This window comes from Hippopotamus amphibius, chromosome 13, assembly GCF_030028045.1.
Source record: "Hippopotamus amphibius kiboko isolate mHipAmp2 chromosome 13, mHipAmp2.hap2, whole genome shotgun sequence".
NCBI classification, from domain to species: domain Eukaryota; kingdom Metazoa; phylum Chordata; class Mammalia; order Artiodactyla; family Hippopotamidae; genus Hippopotamus; species Hippopotamus amphibius.
The window spans coordinates 25,818,925-25,839,386 of record NC_080198.1 but is presented as its reverse complement, the minus strand read 5'-3'; the positions used below and the strand labels follow the sequence as shown (position 1 = coordinate 25,839,386).

The window sequence follows — 20,462 nt, the reverse complement described above, 5'->3', positions numbered from 1 at the left end:
GGCAATTCACAGGAGAGGACACTCAGAGGCAATAAAATAGGAAAAAATAATCATTCTTAGCATTAATCAAGAAAATTCAAATTAAAATAAGAGAAATGAAAACATATGTCCACACAAGACGTGGTTTTATTTGTAATTGCCAAAAAACTGGAAACTACGTAAATGTCCATTATTGTATAGACAAAATGTGGTGTATCCTTACACTGAATAGAAAGAAACTAACTACTAATATACAACAAAATGAGTGAATCTGAAAAATTATTATGCTGAGTGAAAATCCAAACCAAAGAGAAAAAAAAGTATATGCTGAATGATTCCATTAATTTAAAAAATCTAGAAAATGCAAACTAATATCTGGTGAAAGAAAGCAGATCAGTTGTTACCTGGTGCATTCATTTTCCATTACTGTGTGATAATTATAACAAACTTAGAGACCGAAAGCAACACATTTATTATCTCACAGTTCCCATGGGGCAGCGGTTAGCTGGGTTATCTGCTCAGGCTGAAATTGGGGCTGCAAACTCTTCTGAGGCCCCGGGTCCTCTCTCAAGCTCTTTAATTGTTGGCAGAATTCCGCTCCTTGCAGTTGTTTAGGACTGAGGCCCTAAACTCTGCAGGCAGCTGTCTTTGTCTGTCATATGGCCATCTCTACAACACCACAGTTTGTTTCTTCTTGTCTGCTTTTTCAGATCTTTGTGTCTTCTTTCTCTGACCTTTAGAACTTCTTTTAAAGGGCTCACATGATTAGATCAGACCCATCTGGGATGACTTCCTTTGATTAACTTAATCAAATTAATCAGCTTGATTGGGGACCTTAAGTCAACTGATTAGGAACCTTAATTATATTTGCAAAATTTCTTCACCTTTGCCATCTATGTAACAATCACTGGAGTGCTGTTCCATCCTCCATACAGGTCTCATTCACGTACAAGGTGAGAGGATTACACAGGATATGTATCCCTGTGGGGAAATTTGAGAGCCATCAGAATTTTGTTTATTACACCCAGGGTCAGCAGTTGAGAGAGATGCAAAGAGGTACTTATCACTCCAATTTTATTATGATTATTTTATTATTATTACCTCAGATGTGTTTGTATCAGGTAAGAAAACTATAGTATCCAGAATCCGTATTTATTTTTTTTAAAAAAAGGAAAACTTGAATTGCCTGAGTTTAACATACCAGTGCCCCAGGACAGGTTTCTAATCCCTCTATTAACAAACATTAAAAATGTACACAATGTTGGACTTCCTAGGTGGCACAGTGGTTAAGAATCTGCCTGCCAATCCTGGGAAGATCCCACATGCCGCGGAGCAACTAAGCCCATGCACCACAACTATTGAGCCTGTGCTCTAGAACCCGTGAGCCACAACTATTGAGCCCATGTGCTGCAGCTGTTGAAGCCCACGCACCTAGAGCCCATGCTCCACAAAAAGAGAAGCCACTACAATGAGGAGCCTGCGCACCACAATGAAGAGTAGCCTCCACTTGCATCAACTAGAGAAAGCCCGTGTGCAGCAATGAAGACCCAGCACAGCCAATTAAATTAATTAATTAATTAATTAATTTTTAAAAAATGTACACAATGTTAATAGTCCCTTTGACAATATGGGACACTTTGGAGAGTGGAGGCATGTCCGTAAGGTATACTAGACATTATGCTTACACAGGAGAATTTTCTCTCCCACTCTTCATAAATCCAAAGCCAAGTCTCATTACACCACCCTCTATCCAGTGAGAAGAAAACAAAGGAAAAAGTGTAAATGATGGTTTATCTTCCTCCTTCAGCCAAATTAAAGGAGGGAGCCAAGGAGAAAGTAAGAGCTCTGGGTGTGAATATTTAGCACAGTGATCTTTCTTACTCACTTGTGTGCAGGATCCCAATCACATTATCCCCATCCTCTTAGGAGGGAGGAGAGGGAAAGGGCAGAGTCTGTCTACCTCTCTCCACTGTTCGTGCCATTGAAAAATCCTGTTTTCACAGACCAGTACGTGCAATGGGGGAAATACTTAGAATATAATTATCAGGAAGAGAAGGCAAGATTAAACCCTATGTGTAGAGTAAGCCACATTTTGGTTTAAAAAAAAAAAATGAGCGAATATTCATTTGCATAGAGAAAAGACCAGAAGAATCTACTCTTCCTCGAAAGAGTAGTCATCTGAATGGTGGGATTCAGTGAATACTTTTCTGCATGTTTAGACCATAATAGAGAGAATTTGAAAGAGAATGAAAAGAAGCAGGGGTAAGTTAATATGTTATCATGGGTATATGCAAAAGGAATCATTAATGGCACACATGAAGTTAGCTTACAGCTCTAGCAGAGGGCTCCCCGCCTAAGTAATCCATCCAAGGTACTCCTCTGCCAGTAATGGTATTAGAACCACTGGTTTTGAGCTTTTACTATTTCCAAGCACTTGGTAGAGAATATCTTATTTATTCCCTGTAGCAACTTCACAAAGACCTATTCACTCTAGCTTAGTTGCTGCAAGCTTAGGTTGCAGAATCAGCCTGCCTAGTTTCAAATTCAGGCTTCATCCTTCACTGCCTGTGTGACCTACATGAGTTAACCCCTCCAAGCCTCAGTATCTGCATCTATAAAATGGGGATAATACATCAGAGTTATTATAAGTAATAGATGAAATAATGGTATGTGGTAAATGTTGAGCTTTCAAAAAAAAGTGTGCTATAATTATCCCCATTATATGGATGAAGATGTTAAGGCTCAGAGAAGCTGAGTTATTTTCCAAGGTCACTCGCCTCTAAGTAGAGAAGCATTCAAACACTTGTCTTCTCAAGTGTCAGGCTTTTCATCATTATACTAGGAATTACTTTCATTGCTAAACCTCATAGAGTGTAAGACTTTGCAGATAATTAAGTTGGGATGGAAATTTTCTTCTTGTCTCTGTAAATAATTTGACTTGCTTTGAGCTGGAATTCAACTTCCAAGTTAATTTAGAATAATTTTTAAATAACTTTAAATCAATCCTTCCAGGTCTACCAAAATAAATATTCTTGTTGTGATATCTATCTTGACAGCTGCATTTCTTAAAGAAATAACATGACAAAAGAACATCTTCCTAAACCTCGAATTTGGAAGACAAAACAAATCTCCTGCTATTTGTTTGAAAGGATGAGTTATATGGAGCAATAAGCTCTTTATCTTAAAAAAAAAGTATTACAAAGCTTCAAGGAGACAATAAAATTTAAAAGAATCTGTTATCTTTATTTTATTTACTGCTTTTTTTTGGAAGCTAAAACTGAGCTCTGTATTAATATATAAGATAAACCAGTTCTTGGTATATTTCAACTTGTCTGAAAGTCAGTTACTTTGGTTACAGTTCAAAGGACATGTTCTCAGTGAAGAAAAAAAGATATATTCACATTAATCATTGCCCCAGTGTATAACTTATGTACCAACGAGAATGAGGTAAGGGTGGCCTTGGGAAGAAAAGTAAGTGCTTGGAACAAGGGTGTCAGCAGATTTCTGTCCTTTGATGAACTCAGGATTACTCTGCCAGTTGCAGGCCACATGGAATGGTGGCTCGAAAGTCCCATGACGTGGGTTCCAGTCCCAGCCCAGCCAGCTTTTGACTACCTCAGGGGATGTGAGCTTACATCATCTTTCTTGGTCATGGTCTTCCACCTGAAAAATGAGAAGGGGCTGGATAACAAGGCTGTGGTTCCCCAAACTGGCTGCACAGCAGAATCTTATACAGATCCTCAGGCCCAGCTCCAGATCTGCCGCCTCAGAATCTCTGGCTTTGCAGCTCTTGAGAATCTGTATGTTACATCAGTTCATTGGCTAACTCTCGTATACCCACTTAGCTCTCGCCAGGCACCGGTGTTTGGAAACCACCAGACTGCTGCTTTCTGATTTACAAGGTCCAGGACAGTTTTACTGTTGTAGGACACTGATTTTTGCAGCACTTCTCATCTCAATAAATGCTGAATAGATGAAATGGGAGCTGACTAAACCCATAATTCCCTCTAAGCACTGGTTTCCTCAGATCCGTTGCTGTCTATCTGCTTATTTATATTTAACGTGTGATATTATGATAACACAAGAAATATTTTGGTCTTCACCCCCAGTTCCTTGCACAGAGATGCTAAAACTTTGTAAATGTCTGAGTGATGGGCTGATAGGACTGTCTCACATGGAGCTCCTAAATCCCTTGCAATATCCTGATTGATAAGAATGTATCTTGTTCTAACGAGGCGTCTTGGCAGGCCCCAAGATAGCTTCAGGATGGGGGCCGCCAGGAATACCAATTCTTGATGATCAGCTTAAAACTTTCAGCCCTACTCCCCAATCTCCAGTGACTGGAAAAGGACTAAAGGTTGAGTTAATAATCCATCACGCCTGTGTGATGAAACCTTCATAAAAATCCCTAAATGATGGGGTTTAAAGAACTCCTGGGTTTGTGACTGCATCCACATGCTAGCAGGGCAGCATACTGCAGCTCCACAGGGATAGAAGCTCCTGTGCTCAGGGTCTTCCCAGACTTTGCCCTGCGTACCTCTTCATCTGGCTGTTCATCTGCATCCTTAATAATATCCTTTATTATAAACCTGTAATAGCAAGTGAAGTGTTTCCCTGAGCTCTGTGAGCCATTATAGCAAATTAGAAGACCAATAACATGTGCCCATCGCCCTACATCATTGCCTCTCTTAAGTCATTGTAGACAATTTAAATATACAGCAATAGAGGGAATATTTAAATAAGTTTTGTATATCCATTGTATGACATATCAGAGCACCATTAAAAAGCATGACGTATGATTACTACTAGGTCAACGATTATGCATGCGTATTTTGTCAGCTATTGCCATGTAACAAACCACATAAAACTCAGTGCTTAAAACAGTAGGCATTTATTATTTCTCATTGATCTGTGGATAAACGGGCCTGCTGGTGACCATCTGGGCTTGCTCTTGTGTCTGTAGTCACCTATTAAGTCAGCCAAAGCCTCACTAGGCTAGAACAACCTCATGGCCATATTTAGTGGTCAACTGGCAGTTCTCTGGGCAATAGGAGTGACTAACCAGGGGTCTTTTCCATATCATTCATCAGGATATCCCAGCATTATTCACATGCTTGCTTGGAAAACTTCCAAGAAAGAAAGTGGAAACTGCAAGATAAGTTGAGACTTAGGCTAAGAAGAGGCACAACTTCACTTCTGCCACATTCTATTGGCCGAAGCAATTTATCAGTGAGCCCAGATTCAAGCAGTGCAGAAATGGACTCCACTTCTTACATAAGAAGAGCTGCAAAGTCTCACTGAGTGAGTGTGGGTGAAAGGAATAAGAGCATCACTTTTTTGCATCGATATACCACACATATGAACAAGAACTGGACGACATATTTTAAAAATGCAAAGAGCTGATGTGTTGACAAGTTAGGGCTGTGGGCTTTTTTCCCTTTTCCTCTGTGACTTTGTTATTTCATGTCAGTAGCTATAACATTGGCGGTGCAATAAGCAGTGATTGAAAGCAAAAACACAGTAAGGGAAGCCACAGTGAGAATAAGATCAACCGCTGCATTACTCGCTATACTGAGAGAATTGGACCCATAATTTGCATATCACAAATCAATCAATATAGCCTTCTGTTCTGTAGTGTATGCAGGTAACAGTGGAAAGATCCTGAAATTGCCAAAGCAGAGTAGTTCTCTGAGATATATCCAGTGGCCTTGGATCACAAGTGGAATTTAGCCATGAGATATCTAATTATTCTTAGCACTTCTGCACACTCTGCATATTATCAGGGCTGGCACCGTCTCAGGTCTGCAATGCTTTAGAAATCTCTGGAATCCCCAGGGCACAATTCTTTCTTAATCGCTATGATTTCCAGTAGTTGGAGGTTTGCTCATTTAAGAACCAAAATTTTAGCTCCTTTTTTTAAAACAAGATTGTTACTATTTTGAACAGAAGTCATTCTTTTAAAGTATAAGTTGTTCATGTCCTTGTGTTTTAAAATAGAGTTGATAAAAACCATTTGAACATAACATAGTTTTTGACAATATTGTTCTTTGCCATAAGGCAATGACATCTTCAGAGCTTTGTGGAGCAAAGTAGGGTTTCTTTGCCTTTACATAAAATATTCTGAGAATGTTATGCTTTCAAGTTCTCATTTATGCCCTTTTTATTGTTTCTGTGCTCTCTTTCACTCCCATGAGCTCTAAATGTGCCTGCCTCTGAGAGTTTGTTCCATTTTACTTGGCTTCTTCTAATACGCTGTCATCTTAGAAAAACCCACTTTATTAAGATTACTTGTAGGATAAGGGTAATTATGCTCTGTGTAAGGACCAAGAGGCCTTTAACTTGAGTAAGGGGCATGGCCTTTAGTGTACAGAAGCTTGGTGACATGTCCTTTGGCTGCTTCTTTTCTTGGTCTAACCTCTGTCCAAGGAAAGACAAGAGCCAGATCTGGGAATCCAAAGCACATTAAATCCAGAGCACATTATCAGGTGTCAAAGAGGTAAAGATATGAGTGACCTGAATGAATAAATAAAATATATTCTCGATGGGCTCACTGTGCTAAGGACATTAAGCATTCCATAACCCTGTTTTGCCAAAGGTTAGTTTGTCACATAAATTATGGACTTTTCCAAAGCACTGGCTTATTTTTACATGATAATTTAGGATGCAGGCTGGGTTCGTTCATTCGTTCCACACATTCATTCATTTACTCCTACTCTGGAGATGTATGTGCATGCACATGTGTGTACATACACACACACACACACACACACACACACACACACACACAGTGATAGAAACCCTGTCCACATGGAAACTATATTCCTGTTTGGAAGATAGAAATATAAGCACATAATTGTGAAATATTAAGACAAATACCATAACTGAGACATGTCAGCCACTATGGAGGAAGAGACAATGGAGGCAGGAAAAGACCCCCTAGGTCTCTCTGTGTCTTTAAAATATGGTTGATAACATCCAACTAACAAGTTTATTACGAGGGTTTAATTATAACCCTGAGTAAGAACATAGAAAGTCAAAGCTTATTATATAAAGTATGATATAGAAGGCAAAACTTAGATTCAAATATTGATTTCATCACATATTAGCTAGGTTTTTGCTTAGCCTCACTTTTCTCTTTTGGAGAATGGGGCTAATGCCTGCCTTGAAGTGTTGTTGGGAGAATAAAATAAAAGCACATAAGTGCCCCACACAGTGCCTGGGAAAGAGTAAGTGCTCCACAAATGTCAGCTCCTTACTCCTTTTCATCTTCACCAAAGGGGTGACAAGTGAGCTGGGTTTTGAAGTATGAGTAGGAGTTCACACACCAAACCACACAACAAATTGCCAACAGGGAAAGAGGCTTTTTGACAAAGAAGACATGGAGATTTGCTTTTGAAAGTGGAGGGTGATTTGTGAAGCGGTTGCCCCTCTCAGCAGTGTCAACAGTGCTTCTCTATTTCTTTCTCTGACTTCAGTAAAGCTAGTTCACTGACTAGTGGATTTGTCAACTCACCTGCACCACTCAACGTTATTTGAGCCCTCATTGCAATCAGACAGTATTGGGCTTTTATGAAGAATGGGGAGGACAAGACTAGGAGTCTATAACACTGAATGAACTAACAGAATTTTGAAATTGTATAAAGAGGAACAAGATATCCCTTGCACCATCGTATGCTCAGGGTCTGAAGCTAAATTATAGGGAAGAAGCTTGAAATCTCTTTATTTAGAAGTAGCCTGTCCGTCCATTTAATAGGCATTTATTGAGCACCTAGCACTTGCAAAATGTTGGATTCAGAGGGAGAGACAAACATCAAGATGGTAAACTGTGAGTCAGACCAAAGGAAAGAAGGACTATAAATGAAAAAGCCAACTAAAATGGATAGCAGAGGCAATGGCTCTGGTCTTTGAAGGGCAGGCAGGGTTGTAGTTATCCAAGAGGAAAAGTGGAGGCGTTTTATTGGCGGGAACAGCACAAGCAAAGGGGCAGAGGCGTTTAAGCAAACAGCTGAAAAGAGAAGCTTGTGTGAGAAGCATCATGGCTGTGTTAACTATAATTTTTTTTCTTTTAAATTTATTTAAAAATTGTGTTGGGTCTTCATTGCTGCACATGGGCTTTCTCTGGTTGCAGCGAGCTGGGGCTACTCCACATTGTGGTGTGCGGGCTCCTCATTACGGTGGCTTCTCTTGTTGCTGAGCACAGGCTCTAGGCACGTGGGCTTCCGTAGTTGCGGCACACAGGCTCAGTAGTTGTGGATTGCAGGCTCTAGAGCACAGGCTCAGTAATTGTGGTGCACGGGCTTAGTTGCTCCATGCCACATGGATCTTCCCAGACCAGGGCTTAAACCCATGTCCCCTGCTTTGGCAGGTGGATTCTTAACCACTGTGCCACCAGGGAAGTCCTGTGTTGACTATAATTTACTCCAAGCACTGGCCTCATCCACTGTGCAGGGGGTCACTAACACCTGTGCTCTATCAAATTCCCACTGTGGGGACTTCCCTGGTGGTCCAGTGCTTAAGACTTCACCTTCCAATACAGGGGGTGCAGGTTCAATCCCTGGTCCGGGAGCTAAAATCCCACATGCCTCACAGCCAAAAAAAGGAAAACATAAAACAGAAGCAATATTGTGACAAATTCAATAAAGACTTTAAAAATGATCCACATCAAAACAAAACAAAACAAAAGATTCTTAAAAAAATTCCCACTGGGGAGAATGAGGTGGGGACCCTTGTGGTTTCTGATGCAGGAGATCTGAGTTTGGAACTGATAATTTGGGTTTCATCTGAGCTGCTCAGGTGATCCAGAGGTGCAGGCAGTTTTGAGATTCGTCCTTCTCAGTGGCTTTTTCTCCCCAGGATCCATGTCCCAGAGCATCGTGCTGTCCTAACAGAAGGGTGGACTCCTTTTTTTTCTGAACAGAATGTAAGGCTGACTTCCCTTATACTACTACAGCTAATGTCAGAACAAGTGTTTCTAGTCCCTTACAGGGAGTTTCTGTGCCCACACTTCCATGGGGTAGGAGGAAAAGGACTGTGCTTAGAGTTGAGATAAGTGACATTCTGGAAATATCAGCATGTCCTGTTCTTCAGCTTCACTCTCTTAATTTGTATCCTTTAACAACTCGGGGATGGTTTACAAAGGAACTAACATTTTAAGGGAGACATTGGTGAAACAGTCTATTTTAAAAATAGATGCACAGCTGAAAAAGAAAACTGGTTTCCCTCTGTGTAAGTGCACATGGCATGTTGAACCATTCTAAGCAGGCCTGAAATAATAAATAATCAACTAACACAGGAGGGATGGTTGCATGGAGGTAGACACTGAGCAAGACACTAACAGGAACTCTGTTTAGTATTGTAAATTTCAATTCTCAGCGTATTTTCACCAAAGATGTCTTATGTTGGCATCACAGCTGCCCTGTGAGATAACCAAGGCTGCAGCATCTTTCTTGGTAGTCTTGAATCCAAGGATTTGCGGAAAATATAAATTAAGAATGCAGGAAGCATCCCCAGATAGGAGGGATCTTTGGGGTTTGTAAAATTGTAAGAGACTTTATTGGCCGAGTGAATTGGCCAACAAAGACTTAATTTGCTTTAAGCTAAATGGCCAAATCCCATATCATAGGAATCCAGAGACGCCTCTGGTAGAAGACATACTCAGGCCAAAGAGAGAGGTTTTTCAAAGCTTTCGTAAGCCCTTAAGTTAAAATAGCGCCCCAGGTCTCTTTGACGGACCCCATTCTCTTGCTACACCGCATCGTAACCAATCGCATCCCTGGGATGGGAAGGTGAGAAGAGAGTGGGGACAGTAGTTTCAGATGGAATCATAACCAAATAGGCTACGACTAGTGTCCTTGGAGCTCCATAAATACACTCTCATGTGACAAATTCTACATTTTGTAAACTGCATGGGGTGGGCACAGACCTCATTCTCTTTCCTACCAACGCCCTTTTTTTATTAAGAGCTGAAATTTGGTGTGGGTTTTGGAGGCATGTTTGTTGGGAAGAAAAGGAAAACCAGAAAGCCATTTTGCAAGCATTTGATTCTTAAATCTCTCTTGCCTCAAGCGTTAGCTGGAGAGGTGGTGGAAGATACTTGTGTGGTTATAATTACCATCAGGCTTCCTTCCCTGTGTTATTTATAACACATTAGCATCAGCATTACCATTCCCAAGTTACAGGTGAAGAAACTGAAGTTTAGAAAGGCTAAAAGGGGCCCACAAGTGTACACACTTGGCCCTGACTCCTGTCTTCATGGGGAGCCCATCAGTGAAGTCACGTAGCTCGTGATCTGATTTACTATTCATTTCTCAGTGTACTGGGCAAGATTATTGAAAATGGTCTCCATGTTTTCCTTCCCTCCCTCTTATTACATTACCAACAAGATTCATATGAAAAATGGACCTTAGGGATTCTTTCTGATATAAAGTCTTAATCCTTAATCATAGCAACAGCTATTCATCTTGCGGTTCCACACCAGGCTTTAAGAAATACGTGTCAGGAACAGCCAAACTTGTAAGCCGACAGAGCTCTCTCTATTATTATAAAAAATAACGATAGGAAAACAGAGAGCCAGGTCTTTGCTGTTTCTGATTAGAATTATGAATGTGGGCTTAAGAAAGTTCATTCATTTTCTCGTCTTGATTTAGCAAAGACATATTTAGTACCTCCTATATGCAAAGCACTATTGGGTGCTATGCAAGATTAGCAGGAAGAATGATTCTACTGTCTAGAGGTTTCTGGTGAGACCACTTTTAACCCTCTACAGCAGAATAGCAGGTATTATCATCAGAAATTACGCCATTGAAATACCTCATCACTTTTGTTTTCCACTAAGTGTAAACTCAATTAGAGAAGTAGCGGTCAGCTACCCACCTTGTACGTATATGCTAAAATTGCACACATTAGCAAGGCTGGTAATGAGATTTACAACCAGGACTTTTGAGTGAGACAACCGAGGTTCAAACCCTAGCTCTAACACTTTTTAGCTGTGCAGATTTGGGCAAGTTCTGAACTGCGCTAAACATTAGTTTCCTTATTTGTAAAATGAAAATAGCAATAGATTCTAGATCACAGGGTTGAATGATAATTAGATGAGGTAGTGCATGAACAGAGCTTAGGCTAATACCCAACAATAAACATTAGCATCATTGTTTGTATCACAAAGACCCACTGCAAGAAATGACAACTGCCCAACAGGAATGGATAAAGAAGATATGGTACATATATACAGTGGAATATTACTCAGCCATAGAAAAGAACAAAAGAGTGCCATTTATAGCAACGTGGATGGACCTAAAGATTGTCAGACTGAGTGAAGTAAGGCAGACACAGAAAGACAGATATCATATGATATTGCTTATATGTGGAATCTAAAAAAAAAGGGTACAAATGAGCTTATTTACAAAACAGAAGTAGAGTCAGAGATGTAGAAAACAAACTTATGGTTACCAGGGGATAAGGGTGGGGAGGGATAAATTGGGAGATTGGGATTGACATATACACACTACTATGTATAAAACAGATTACTAATGAGAACCTGCTGTACAGTACGGGGAACTCTACTAAGTACTCTGTAATGGACTATATGGGAAAAGAATCTTAAAAAAAGAGTGATATATGTATATGTATAACTGATTCACTTTGCTGTACACCTGAAACTAACACAATGTTGTAAATCAACTATACTCAAATAAAAAAATTTTTTTAAATCATAATTAAGATCTAGGTTTAGAGGGTTTATTAGAGCTAAAAAGAAAAAAAGAAGAGAAGAAAAAGAAATGACAATTGCCAGATTCCTCCATTGCATCGGTGATTCTCCATGCCTTTTTGCTTAAGATGTAAAACTTTCTGTTCTTATACCACCATATGTAGAAGCCTGGGATATGGAATAGCAAACAGTGGAGTGGAGTGGAGGGGCTGGAGCAGAGAAGGGTGTGGAAACTCTGCACCATCTTCTCACCTCCATTTTGTGCCAAAGAGCAGCTACATGGAATTCCTGGCATCTAGCTTGAAAGCTATGATATCAAAGATTATCCTTATAATTATACTGTGAGCTGAGATGATCTGGTCGTTTGAATGTGCTATCTATACTTGGGTACATATAAGAATTTAACAGCAATATTTATTCTGTGGTTATATTTTAGATGTGAGGCTAGGCCAATATATTCGTGTGTTTACCTTTATAATTTAGAAGTACCTCAGAGTAATTCAGCACTATTCATTCAATCATTAAACAAATATGTTTTGAGCACTAGTTATACACCAAGTCCTGGTAGCTTCCTGACTTATGCAGATAAATCTGAAGGATCCTAAGAACCTGATGGGCAGGAACCATGTTTATCTTTTTCACCACTGAATCCGCTGAACTTAGCACGTGCTGGCATATAGCACTCACTCCATGAACAATTGTTCAACTGAAATGTTAGACTAATGAATAACTGTCCTTTCATTTTGGGGGAATAATGTGGGTTTGAGGATTGTTCTTCCCTACTGAAAACATGAGCCCCAAGTAGGCTTTAGCTGTGATATATGAAACCCGAGTCTCCTTCTCTCCAGAGTTAGTTCTTCTGGCATCTCGAGGGAGTTTCTAAAGGTGCTCAATCCCTCCATTGGCTTGAAATATTTAATTAGAGCAGGAATAAAATCAGAAATTACCCAGCTTATAATAATTCTGGACTTATTGCCTGAGGTCCAGGAGATCATGGATGGATATTGGGGAATCCCTAGACTGCCCTCCACGAAGTGTCAGAAGGAAGCAACTCTCCAAAGACCTGCTCTGTAGACAGGGTAGATAGACCCGTGTATATGCTATGAATATTCAGAAATGCCAGCATTCAAAACCATTTTCAACAAATACTTATTTACTTTAAGCCTTATGCCTCAGTGTCATTCTTATAACTCCCTCATATTCAAGTGAGGAAAATCTGCTAAGTCTTTCTGAACAGGGCATGGGCTGTGCTTTTCTTTCCCACAGCTGACAATCTCTTCCCTCTAGAGGAGAAATGAAAGAGCCAGGCATCATCTCCATAAAGCAAACAGGAGCTGGCAAAGAGTATCACTATCAAGAGTATAACTGTCCCCCACACTGTTAGATGCCGTACGTTTGCTCTGTACTTACACTGTGCATGCAGTAGTTTGCAAGTACTCGATCTTATAGGTGATGGCAAGTGAAAAGACTACATGGAGTAAGGGACAGAACTGGAAGTCACATCCACCTGTGTGTATAGTCAGGCTCCAGGTAGGAATGACCTGGCACTCTCACACTGGGTGATTAAGGGGAGTTGTTTTTTTTTTTTTAAGGGGGAGGGGGCTTGTTAAAAATGAGTAGGTAGGACTGAAGTAAAGCAAAAAAGGGATGGTGCCCATGCAGCACCTTGAGGAGAGCAACTGAGAGGAGCTGTTACCACCCCAGGCCTGGAGGATCCGGGGGGCGGGGGGCAGGGGGAGGGGTGCAGACAGAGAGAGAGAAAGAGAGACAGAGAAAGTATGTAGAGAAGGCAGCTTCACAGCACATGTGGCCTTTGCTAGAGAGACACAACCAACTTAAAAGCCCATTAGGAGGGACCGAGAGAATAAGTACCCAGACCTCAGTCCCCTCTTGCCCTCTGACCTCCTGGCAGTACTTCCCATTGGCTGTGCCTCCATTGGGAAGCCTCAGGAGATGGGAGCTCCTTGATGTGGTCTAATTAGGTCAGCCTGAGACACAGAGTGGGTGGGAAAGGGGAGCTGGAGGGACAAATAGAAGCTGTCCAGCACAGTGTCTGCCCGGAAGGTCGTGCACGTCACCGTATACATTCTGCCCCCCGATGCTTCCTTCCTCCCCCATTCAGTGAATTGTCTTTGCTGGGCTGCTCTGCGTCAGGCGATTTGTTCTGGAGGATACAGGGATGGATAAGGTGCGATCCTGCTTAGAAGACTCATGGTCTTCAGCAAATGTGTCAACCATTTTTCACTTGCTAGTTTTTTGTTTTATTATTTTTTATTTATTTTTATTGAAGTAGAGTTGATTTACAGTGTTTAAGATGTACAGCAAAATGATTCAGTTTTATATGTATGTATGTGTGTATATATATGTATATACATATATGCTTATTCAGATTTTTTTCCATTACAGGTTATTACAAGATATTGACTGTAGTTCCCTGTGCTATACAATAGGTCCTTGTTGGTTATCTATTTTATATATAGCAGTGTGTACCTGTTCATCCTAAATTCCTAATTTATCCCTCCCCCCGCCTTTCTCCTTTGGTCACCATAAGTTTGTTTTCTAAGTCTGTTTCACTTGCTATTTTCACTGTCATTTGTCTCCCTTTTCCTCCCAGGCAGGGCTACGTTTCCACCTCAACATCCAAACTCTCCTCAGACCTTGTTCCACTATATTTCTTAGCTTCTCTTGTTTCCACAAACGTCTCCTCTGTGTTCAACTTCTGTTTGCCAGCCTTGAACTCTCCTGAGGAAAGCTAATGATGTAATAAATGCTCAAATGTTATTGATATTATTTTATCTCATTAGGTCTTTGAAAAAGAAAATAGACGGAGTTGGAGGGAAACACTCTTTCTCTTTCCAGAGAAATAAAAAACAAGAGGTCTAGAAAGTTCTGCCCTGACCCTATTTACCTGTCCACATCAGAATAAATTGCATTTTACTCCTGCTAGGAGCTTTTTGCACTTAGAGTAAGGAAGGCACCATTAAAGATTTCAAGGTTGTTCCATAAGTAGATTGAATGTAAGTGTTCTCATTACTGTAGCTTGAAAGAGTTGAAATTGTTTTGGGAGCAAAATGGAAGAAACTTGGCCAACGTCCTCAGTCATTTATTAGTGTGGCCAGAGTACTCTTCTTGTCCTGAACTACCTTCCTCCCATACAGCGATGGATGAGGAGATCCTCGTGGTACTGGAATTTTCCTCTTGTTTGCTGAATGCTTAGAAAGCCAGACCTCCCACTGGCCCAACCCGAAGCAGACAGGCCTGAAAGGACCCCTTGTGAGAAGCCAGATGTTTGGAAATAGAAGCTGTAAGAGAAAGGAACTATTGCATCTACCAGGAGGTGTGTCCAGCAAAGGGGAGTCAAGCATTTCTGTTTAGAAACAAAAATTCATTTGAAGTTGTCTGAAGGCCAAGCTCAGTTGAAAGATCAGAGTTAAAGATCCGACCGTATTGGAAATTAGCATTGCTAATGATGTTTTCAGAGAATCACAGATTATTTTCATCTATTTAACCTTCTCTATAAATACCCAAGTTTGAGAACACTGTACTATTTTTAATAGTCTAATAATGGGTAAATGTTATTTTGAAGGCACTAGTGACAATGCTAATATCATTTTTTCCAAACAAGAACCATCAAACAATGGCATATTGCTTTATTCTTGTCAGTTCCAATGGCATGTTACAGAGTGGTAGACGACTGTCTGAATTGTCTGCTAGAATAGAAGGAAGGACAGTCTAAGTGGCTGGCTGACAAGACTATTTGCTCTCTGGTAACAAATATCCAGACATCTGTATGGGTCTAGATAAACTGAACCCTGGGCACCCAAGCTTCTATAGAACATCTGATCGGTATGGTTTACAAAAGGAGCTCTCCTCTCTCTTTGACATGGCCTCCCCTTAAATCAACACGATGCAGAACTCCACAGCCTTTCGAGAAGTTTCCTAAATGAGAAGGTACAAACAGTCTGTGTCCATTAATATGAGTGAATCAATCACCTTTGTTCACCTGCGCTGCGTTTCAAGCCTACACTTTTTTGAGAAGCAGGTTTCTTTGCCTCTGTCTCAAGCGTAACTTGTTCTCACATTGATTGATTAATTCATTCATGAGATGTTATTAAGCATCTACTATGTGCCAAGCACTCTCTTAAACACTGAGGATACGGTGTTATGCAAAACAAACAGACTCCCTACTTTCCCAGAGGCTATATCCTAGTGGAAGAAGATAATAAACAAACAAGTAAATAAGAACAGAATAGACAATAAGTACAAAACCCCCACATCTCACATACACACACCACCACCACCACCACCACCACCACCACCATCACCACCCTAACAACAACGAAATACAAGATAATGTGAAAGGGAGTGACTGGAGAGAGAGAGGGTGTTTTTAGGTCTAGTGGTCAGGGAAGGATCCTCTAAAGAGTGGAGAGTAGAGCTGAGGATCCAATGATGAAGGAAGAGAGCAGGCAAAGATCTGAGGAAAGAATGTTCCAGGCAGAAGAAATAGCAAGTGGGAAGGTACGAGGGTGAGTCAAAAATTATCCTCACTCTGGCTGTAGAATTTATTTTAATTAACTTTTAGAAAAGAAAAATACATTGTTTTTTGACATAATCTCCTTGCTTTTCAATACACTTTGTCCATCTGTCAACAAGCTTTCAAATTCCCTCGTTAAAAAATGTTTTAGGCTGAGCTGTGAGCCACAAATGTACCGCTGTCTTCACTTCTTTATCAGAAGTGAATCTTCGTCCTTGCAGGGCTGCTTTCAGGGGACCAAACAGGTGAAAGTCCAATGGAGCAAGATCAGGACTATAGGGAGGATGCTTTAACGCCTCAAAACGAAGTTTTTGCAGAGTGTTGACACTGTGGGCAGAAGTGTGTGGATGTGCACACCCTCAGTCCACAAAAAAAGAATCATTGAATGCTGCTCTTCTTTCGTGCAAATCACAAGTAGGGCATCCAGTTTTGCTTGCACTGCAGTACAAATGAACTGATGTAACACATTCTCACCTGCACAGCAGTGACTGGGGAGACAGTAGCCTTGAACGGAAAGCACTGATAAGACAGTACGGCCAGCAGAAGTTTTAATATAACCAGAGTGCAGATAATTTTTGACTCACTCTCGTATAAAAGGCTGTGTGGCTGAAGAGGAGGTAGGAAGAGAGTTGGAATTAGATAAAAACAAAAAGGCAGATGGGAGCAAGGTCACCTAAGGCTTTGAAGACACAGTAAAGGGTTTGAGTTTTACTTGAAACCTACTGGACGACAATGCAAATATGTTTTCTCAGATGAGTGGTACGATCTAATTTATACTCTAAATAGCTCAGTCTGGATCACATACGGCGAATGCTTTATCGGGATAAGAGTAAAGGCAGGGAGATCTGGGGCAGGGGGTTCTATCGCAGTGGCCCCCGTGAGAGATGAGGGGAGGGAGGGGGCAGCAGGGGAGCCGGAGAGAATGTTAACAACGCCTTCTCTTGAACAAAGTGGGAGGTAGGAACAGCTGACCCCAGCAGCCAAATAGAATCAAACCATTAGTCTTAGAAACTTATCTAGTCAAAGTTGACCCCAAACGCCTTTTAGAGATCATTCACTGGAAACCCTTCCGTTTAACATGAGAAAACCTGAAAGATGGACAAATGAAGGGACACGCCCAGGGTCACTGAGCAGGCCATTGACAATCCCGGGAGTGAGCCTCGCGCCGCCCATCTTCCAGGGGCTTAAATAAGGTCAAGTCCACACAGTACACAGCCGAGCCCGGGCGGGGGCTGTGACAGCCTGGTAGACTGCCTTCCTACACCTGGGCTTCCCAGTGTCTGCGGTGTGAGTGCCAGCACTGGGGAGAACTGTGGAGTTGTTTCAGGGCCCTTGGCGCCATATGTGGGTTATGTGCAGCCTGGAGGCTGAGTTAATACAAGTGTAAGTGCCGTGTTGTGGCATCTAGAACAGAGAGGTTACCAGCTTGGTGCCTGGTGTCCAACTGAGTTCGGATCTTGGCTCTACCCATTATTGACTGTGTGCCTTTGGGTAAGTTACTTAACTCGTTGGGTCTTGGTTTCCTCTTCAGGAAACTGGAATGAAAATCGTAACTCTTCATGGTTTGGGGAGGCCCAAAACCTACGATAACACACTTATACAAACAAACAAACAGAAAACGTTGCTTGTGCTGACACAAGCAAATGGTCAAGAAATGTTTGGCATTATTATGCGGGAGACAAAACTGCTTTTCTTTTACTAAAAATGGGGCTCTTATTATTCCAACCCCTGATAAAAATGGCTCACTCTCCCCCTGCCCCAAAGAAACTGTTATGTGTGCTTCTGCCCTACAGGTGTGTGGCTGGAACTGCAACTCTTTAACTCAGCTCTAACACTGCCGGTCACCAGCGGCCTGGCAGAAACTGTGGCTTTAGCACAGGGATCTGATTTCAGTCAGTCAGTCTTTCATTCATTTATTCCACAAACGCTTACTGAAAGCTACTGCAAATGCCTGGTGGTTCTCAGCCTTTTTTTTTTTTTTTTTCTTGCTTCAACTGTGTTCATTTGCTTAATTTACTCCCTTGAGTAACTTCTCTCCTTGAAATGCAGTGAGTTTTCAACTAGCAAGTGAGGAGTGGCAGTGGGGAGAGTGGAGGTGAGGGTGTGTGGCGGGAATGAGATTCCAATCAGAATTTCAAAGGGGCCGCGTACAGGGTGAAGCTCTCCTGAGTCTCCTGGAGGGGGATGTGTGAGGAGCAGGCACATCACAGGAGGAGGAGGAAACAGGCGGCTGAAGGATGCTGAGCCCAGGTGGTATGTGTATTGAAAGCACTGCCTTAGCCATTTTTTTACTCACTTTCCTCCTCTCCACCAGCAGTTCTAAGAGATGTTAGTGCGCCCATTTCACAGAGCACAAACTGAGGCTCAGAGACCCTAAGGTGTTTCCCAAGTCAATGACGAGTCAGTGGAAGGCTGGGGCTGGAACCTGGGTGGCCTGACTCCTCGCCAGGTTTGGTTGGTTTGTTTGGTTCCCGAGTTGTTACTGCGTGTTTGGAGGAGAAAGAAGGGGAGGAGGGAGGTGGTGATGGAAACGACTGGGGTTGCCGTGCTGGTGTCTGTGTGAGTCAGAGACAGGGGGAGGGACCCAAAGAAAGGCTTAGGACAGAGTCTGAATTAACAACCACCAATAAAAAGCCTGGCCAGCCAAAGTGAGTTTCCGTTGGGCCATCACCGACCGCGCAGAAGATAAAGCAGAGACACCTGGGCCATCCTAACACTCTTCCTGTCCCTAGTGGGGTCCTGATGGTGAATGTGAAGGGAAGAGGCGTGTGGGTTTCTTCCTCCTCTGCTACGGGGTAGATCTCAGAGAGAAGGGAACCTCAGGAAGCCAGTGTGCAGAGGGCATCTAACCTGTGGGCTCCCTGTCTATGAATTCAGCATCAATCCCTCCAAAACGCACTGCCTCAGGATGCCATGCTTTCGGCCCCTCGAACTTGTCAAGCTCACCTCCCTCCTGCAGAGGCCCCTGTGTAGACAAAGCAGCCCAGGTGGCACTGAAACCTCTGAAACCTTTTTGATTCTCAGATTTTGCTGGGGAGACTTTAAGTCACACTCCTGGGACGAGTAAGCAACCAACTCATAATTCGTCCCTTCCCCAGTTGCCAGAACCAGAAAAGCCTGTCTTCGGGTACCATCACCTTAGTGAGTACTTATGGGTGCTGTATGAATTTCCCACATGGTATCAGGCATCATATCCAGGCATTTCCATAAAAATGAGGGCAATATTTTTTAAGCAAACATATACACGTTTCCTTAATCTATGCAAATCTATTCATAAGGATTCTCTAAAACCACCATTTCCCCCACGCACCCCGGACACACAAAATCCTGGCTCCTTTTGATTCCCAGTTTGTTTTTAAGCACTGAGTGAAGGGAGGAGGGGGCTCGCGGAGTCAAGGGGGAGATGGTGCTCCCTGGGTGATGCAGCCGGCTTGCACAAAGCAGCCGGTCCTGCACTTGCAGTTGGGAGCAAAGAGCCAAGTGTGGGATGGTAACCACCTCCCACAAAGCAGGCAGCATTTCACCAGAGGGAAGTATCAGGTTGCTGTACTTCGGCTGTGGGTTGTCACTGTCTAATAATATGACCGTTTTGCCATCTCTCTGCAAATAAGGCAGAAGCTGCTACCTGATTGGTATAACATCTCACTTACCCTCCTCATTGATTTTCTTGATCTCCTCCTTTGCTTCATAAAAAGAGGGACCAGTGGCTGGTGCTGTGGACAGAGAAGCTTGATTTTTAGTATGAGACAGCCTCTATTTTCTTTCAGGAGAGGGAAGTTGGATTATCAATTCTTTTGTAAATGTGTATGGTGATATTTGCTCCGGTAAGTTTATATCTCTCTTGATTTACAGCTGGCTGGGGGGGCTGTGTGTGTGTGTGTGTGTGTGTGTGTGTAGATTTGGACTGTACAGTCACTTATCTTTCCAAATATCATTTTTTGAAATCTTTAGTGATAGTGTCTCTTTTTTTCTTACTTTGCTTGCTTGTCTTCCTCTGTTTAAGCCAAGGAGCTCTGCCGTGGAGTAGTGTGATGCTTACCTTAGTTGGGAAGGATGTGCCGGGTTTCTTTGATGAACATAGTACAGAAACTATTTAAGCAAACTTATATTTGGTTTCATAAAAATGTAATGTCATTCTGCCTCCCACCGGGAGTGTTTAATGTCTTAAGTATATTCATTGTGCCACAACCTGCATACCATTTTTAATTAAAGTTTCTTCCTCGGTGTCAGAGCAAGAAT

The 20,462-nt window shown here is 41.9% G+C and overlaps 1 protein-coding gene across 2 annotated transcripts in view; it reads left to right on the top strand.

Annotated features, from left to right (window-relative positions):
• SYNPR (synaptoporin) overlaps positions 1-20,462 on the top strand; it is a 300,920-nt gene that overhangs the window by 122,950 nt on the left and 157,508 nt on the right. The window contains exon 1 of one of the 2 annotated variants that reach the window (XM_057706222.1): positions 19,906-20,047. The exons of the other annotated variant lie outside the window; for it this stretch is intronic. Within the exon in view, the coding sequence (XP_057562205.1) occupies positions 20,024-20,047 (24 nt within the window). The 5' untranslated portion in view covers positions 19,906-20,023. Of the gene's footprint in view, positions 1-19,905; positions 20,048-20,462 lie in introns of those variants that run through there. 2 annotated transcript variants of the gene reach the window in all.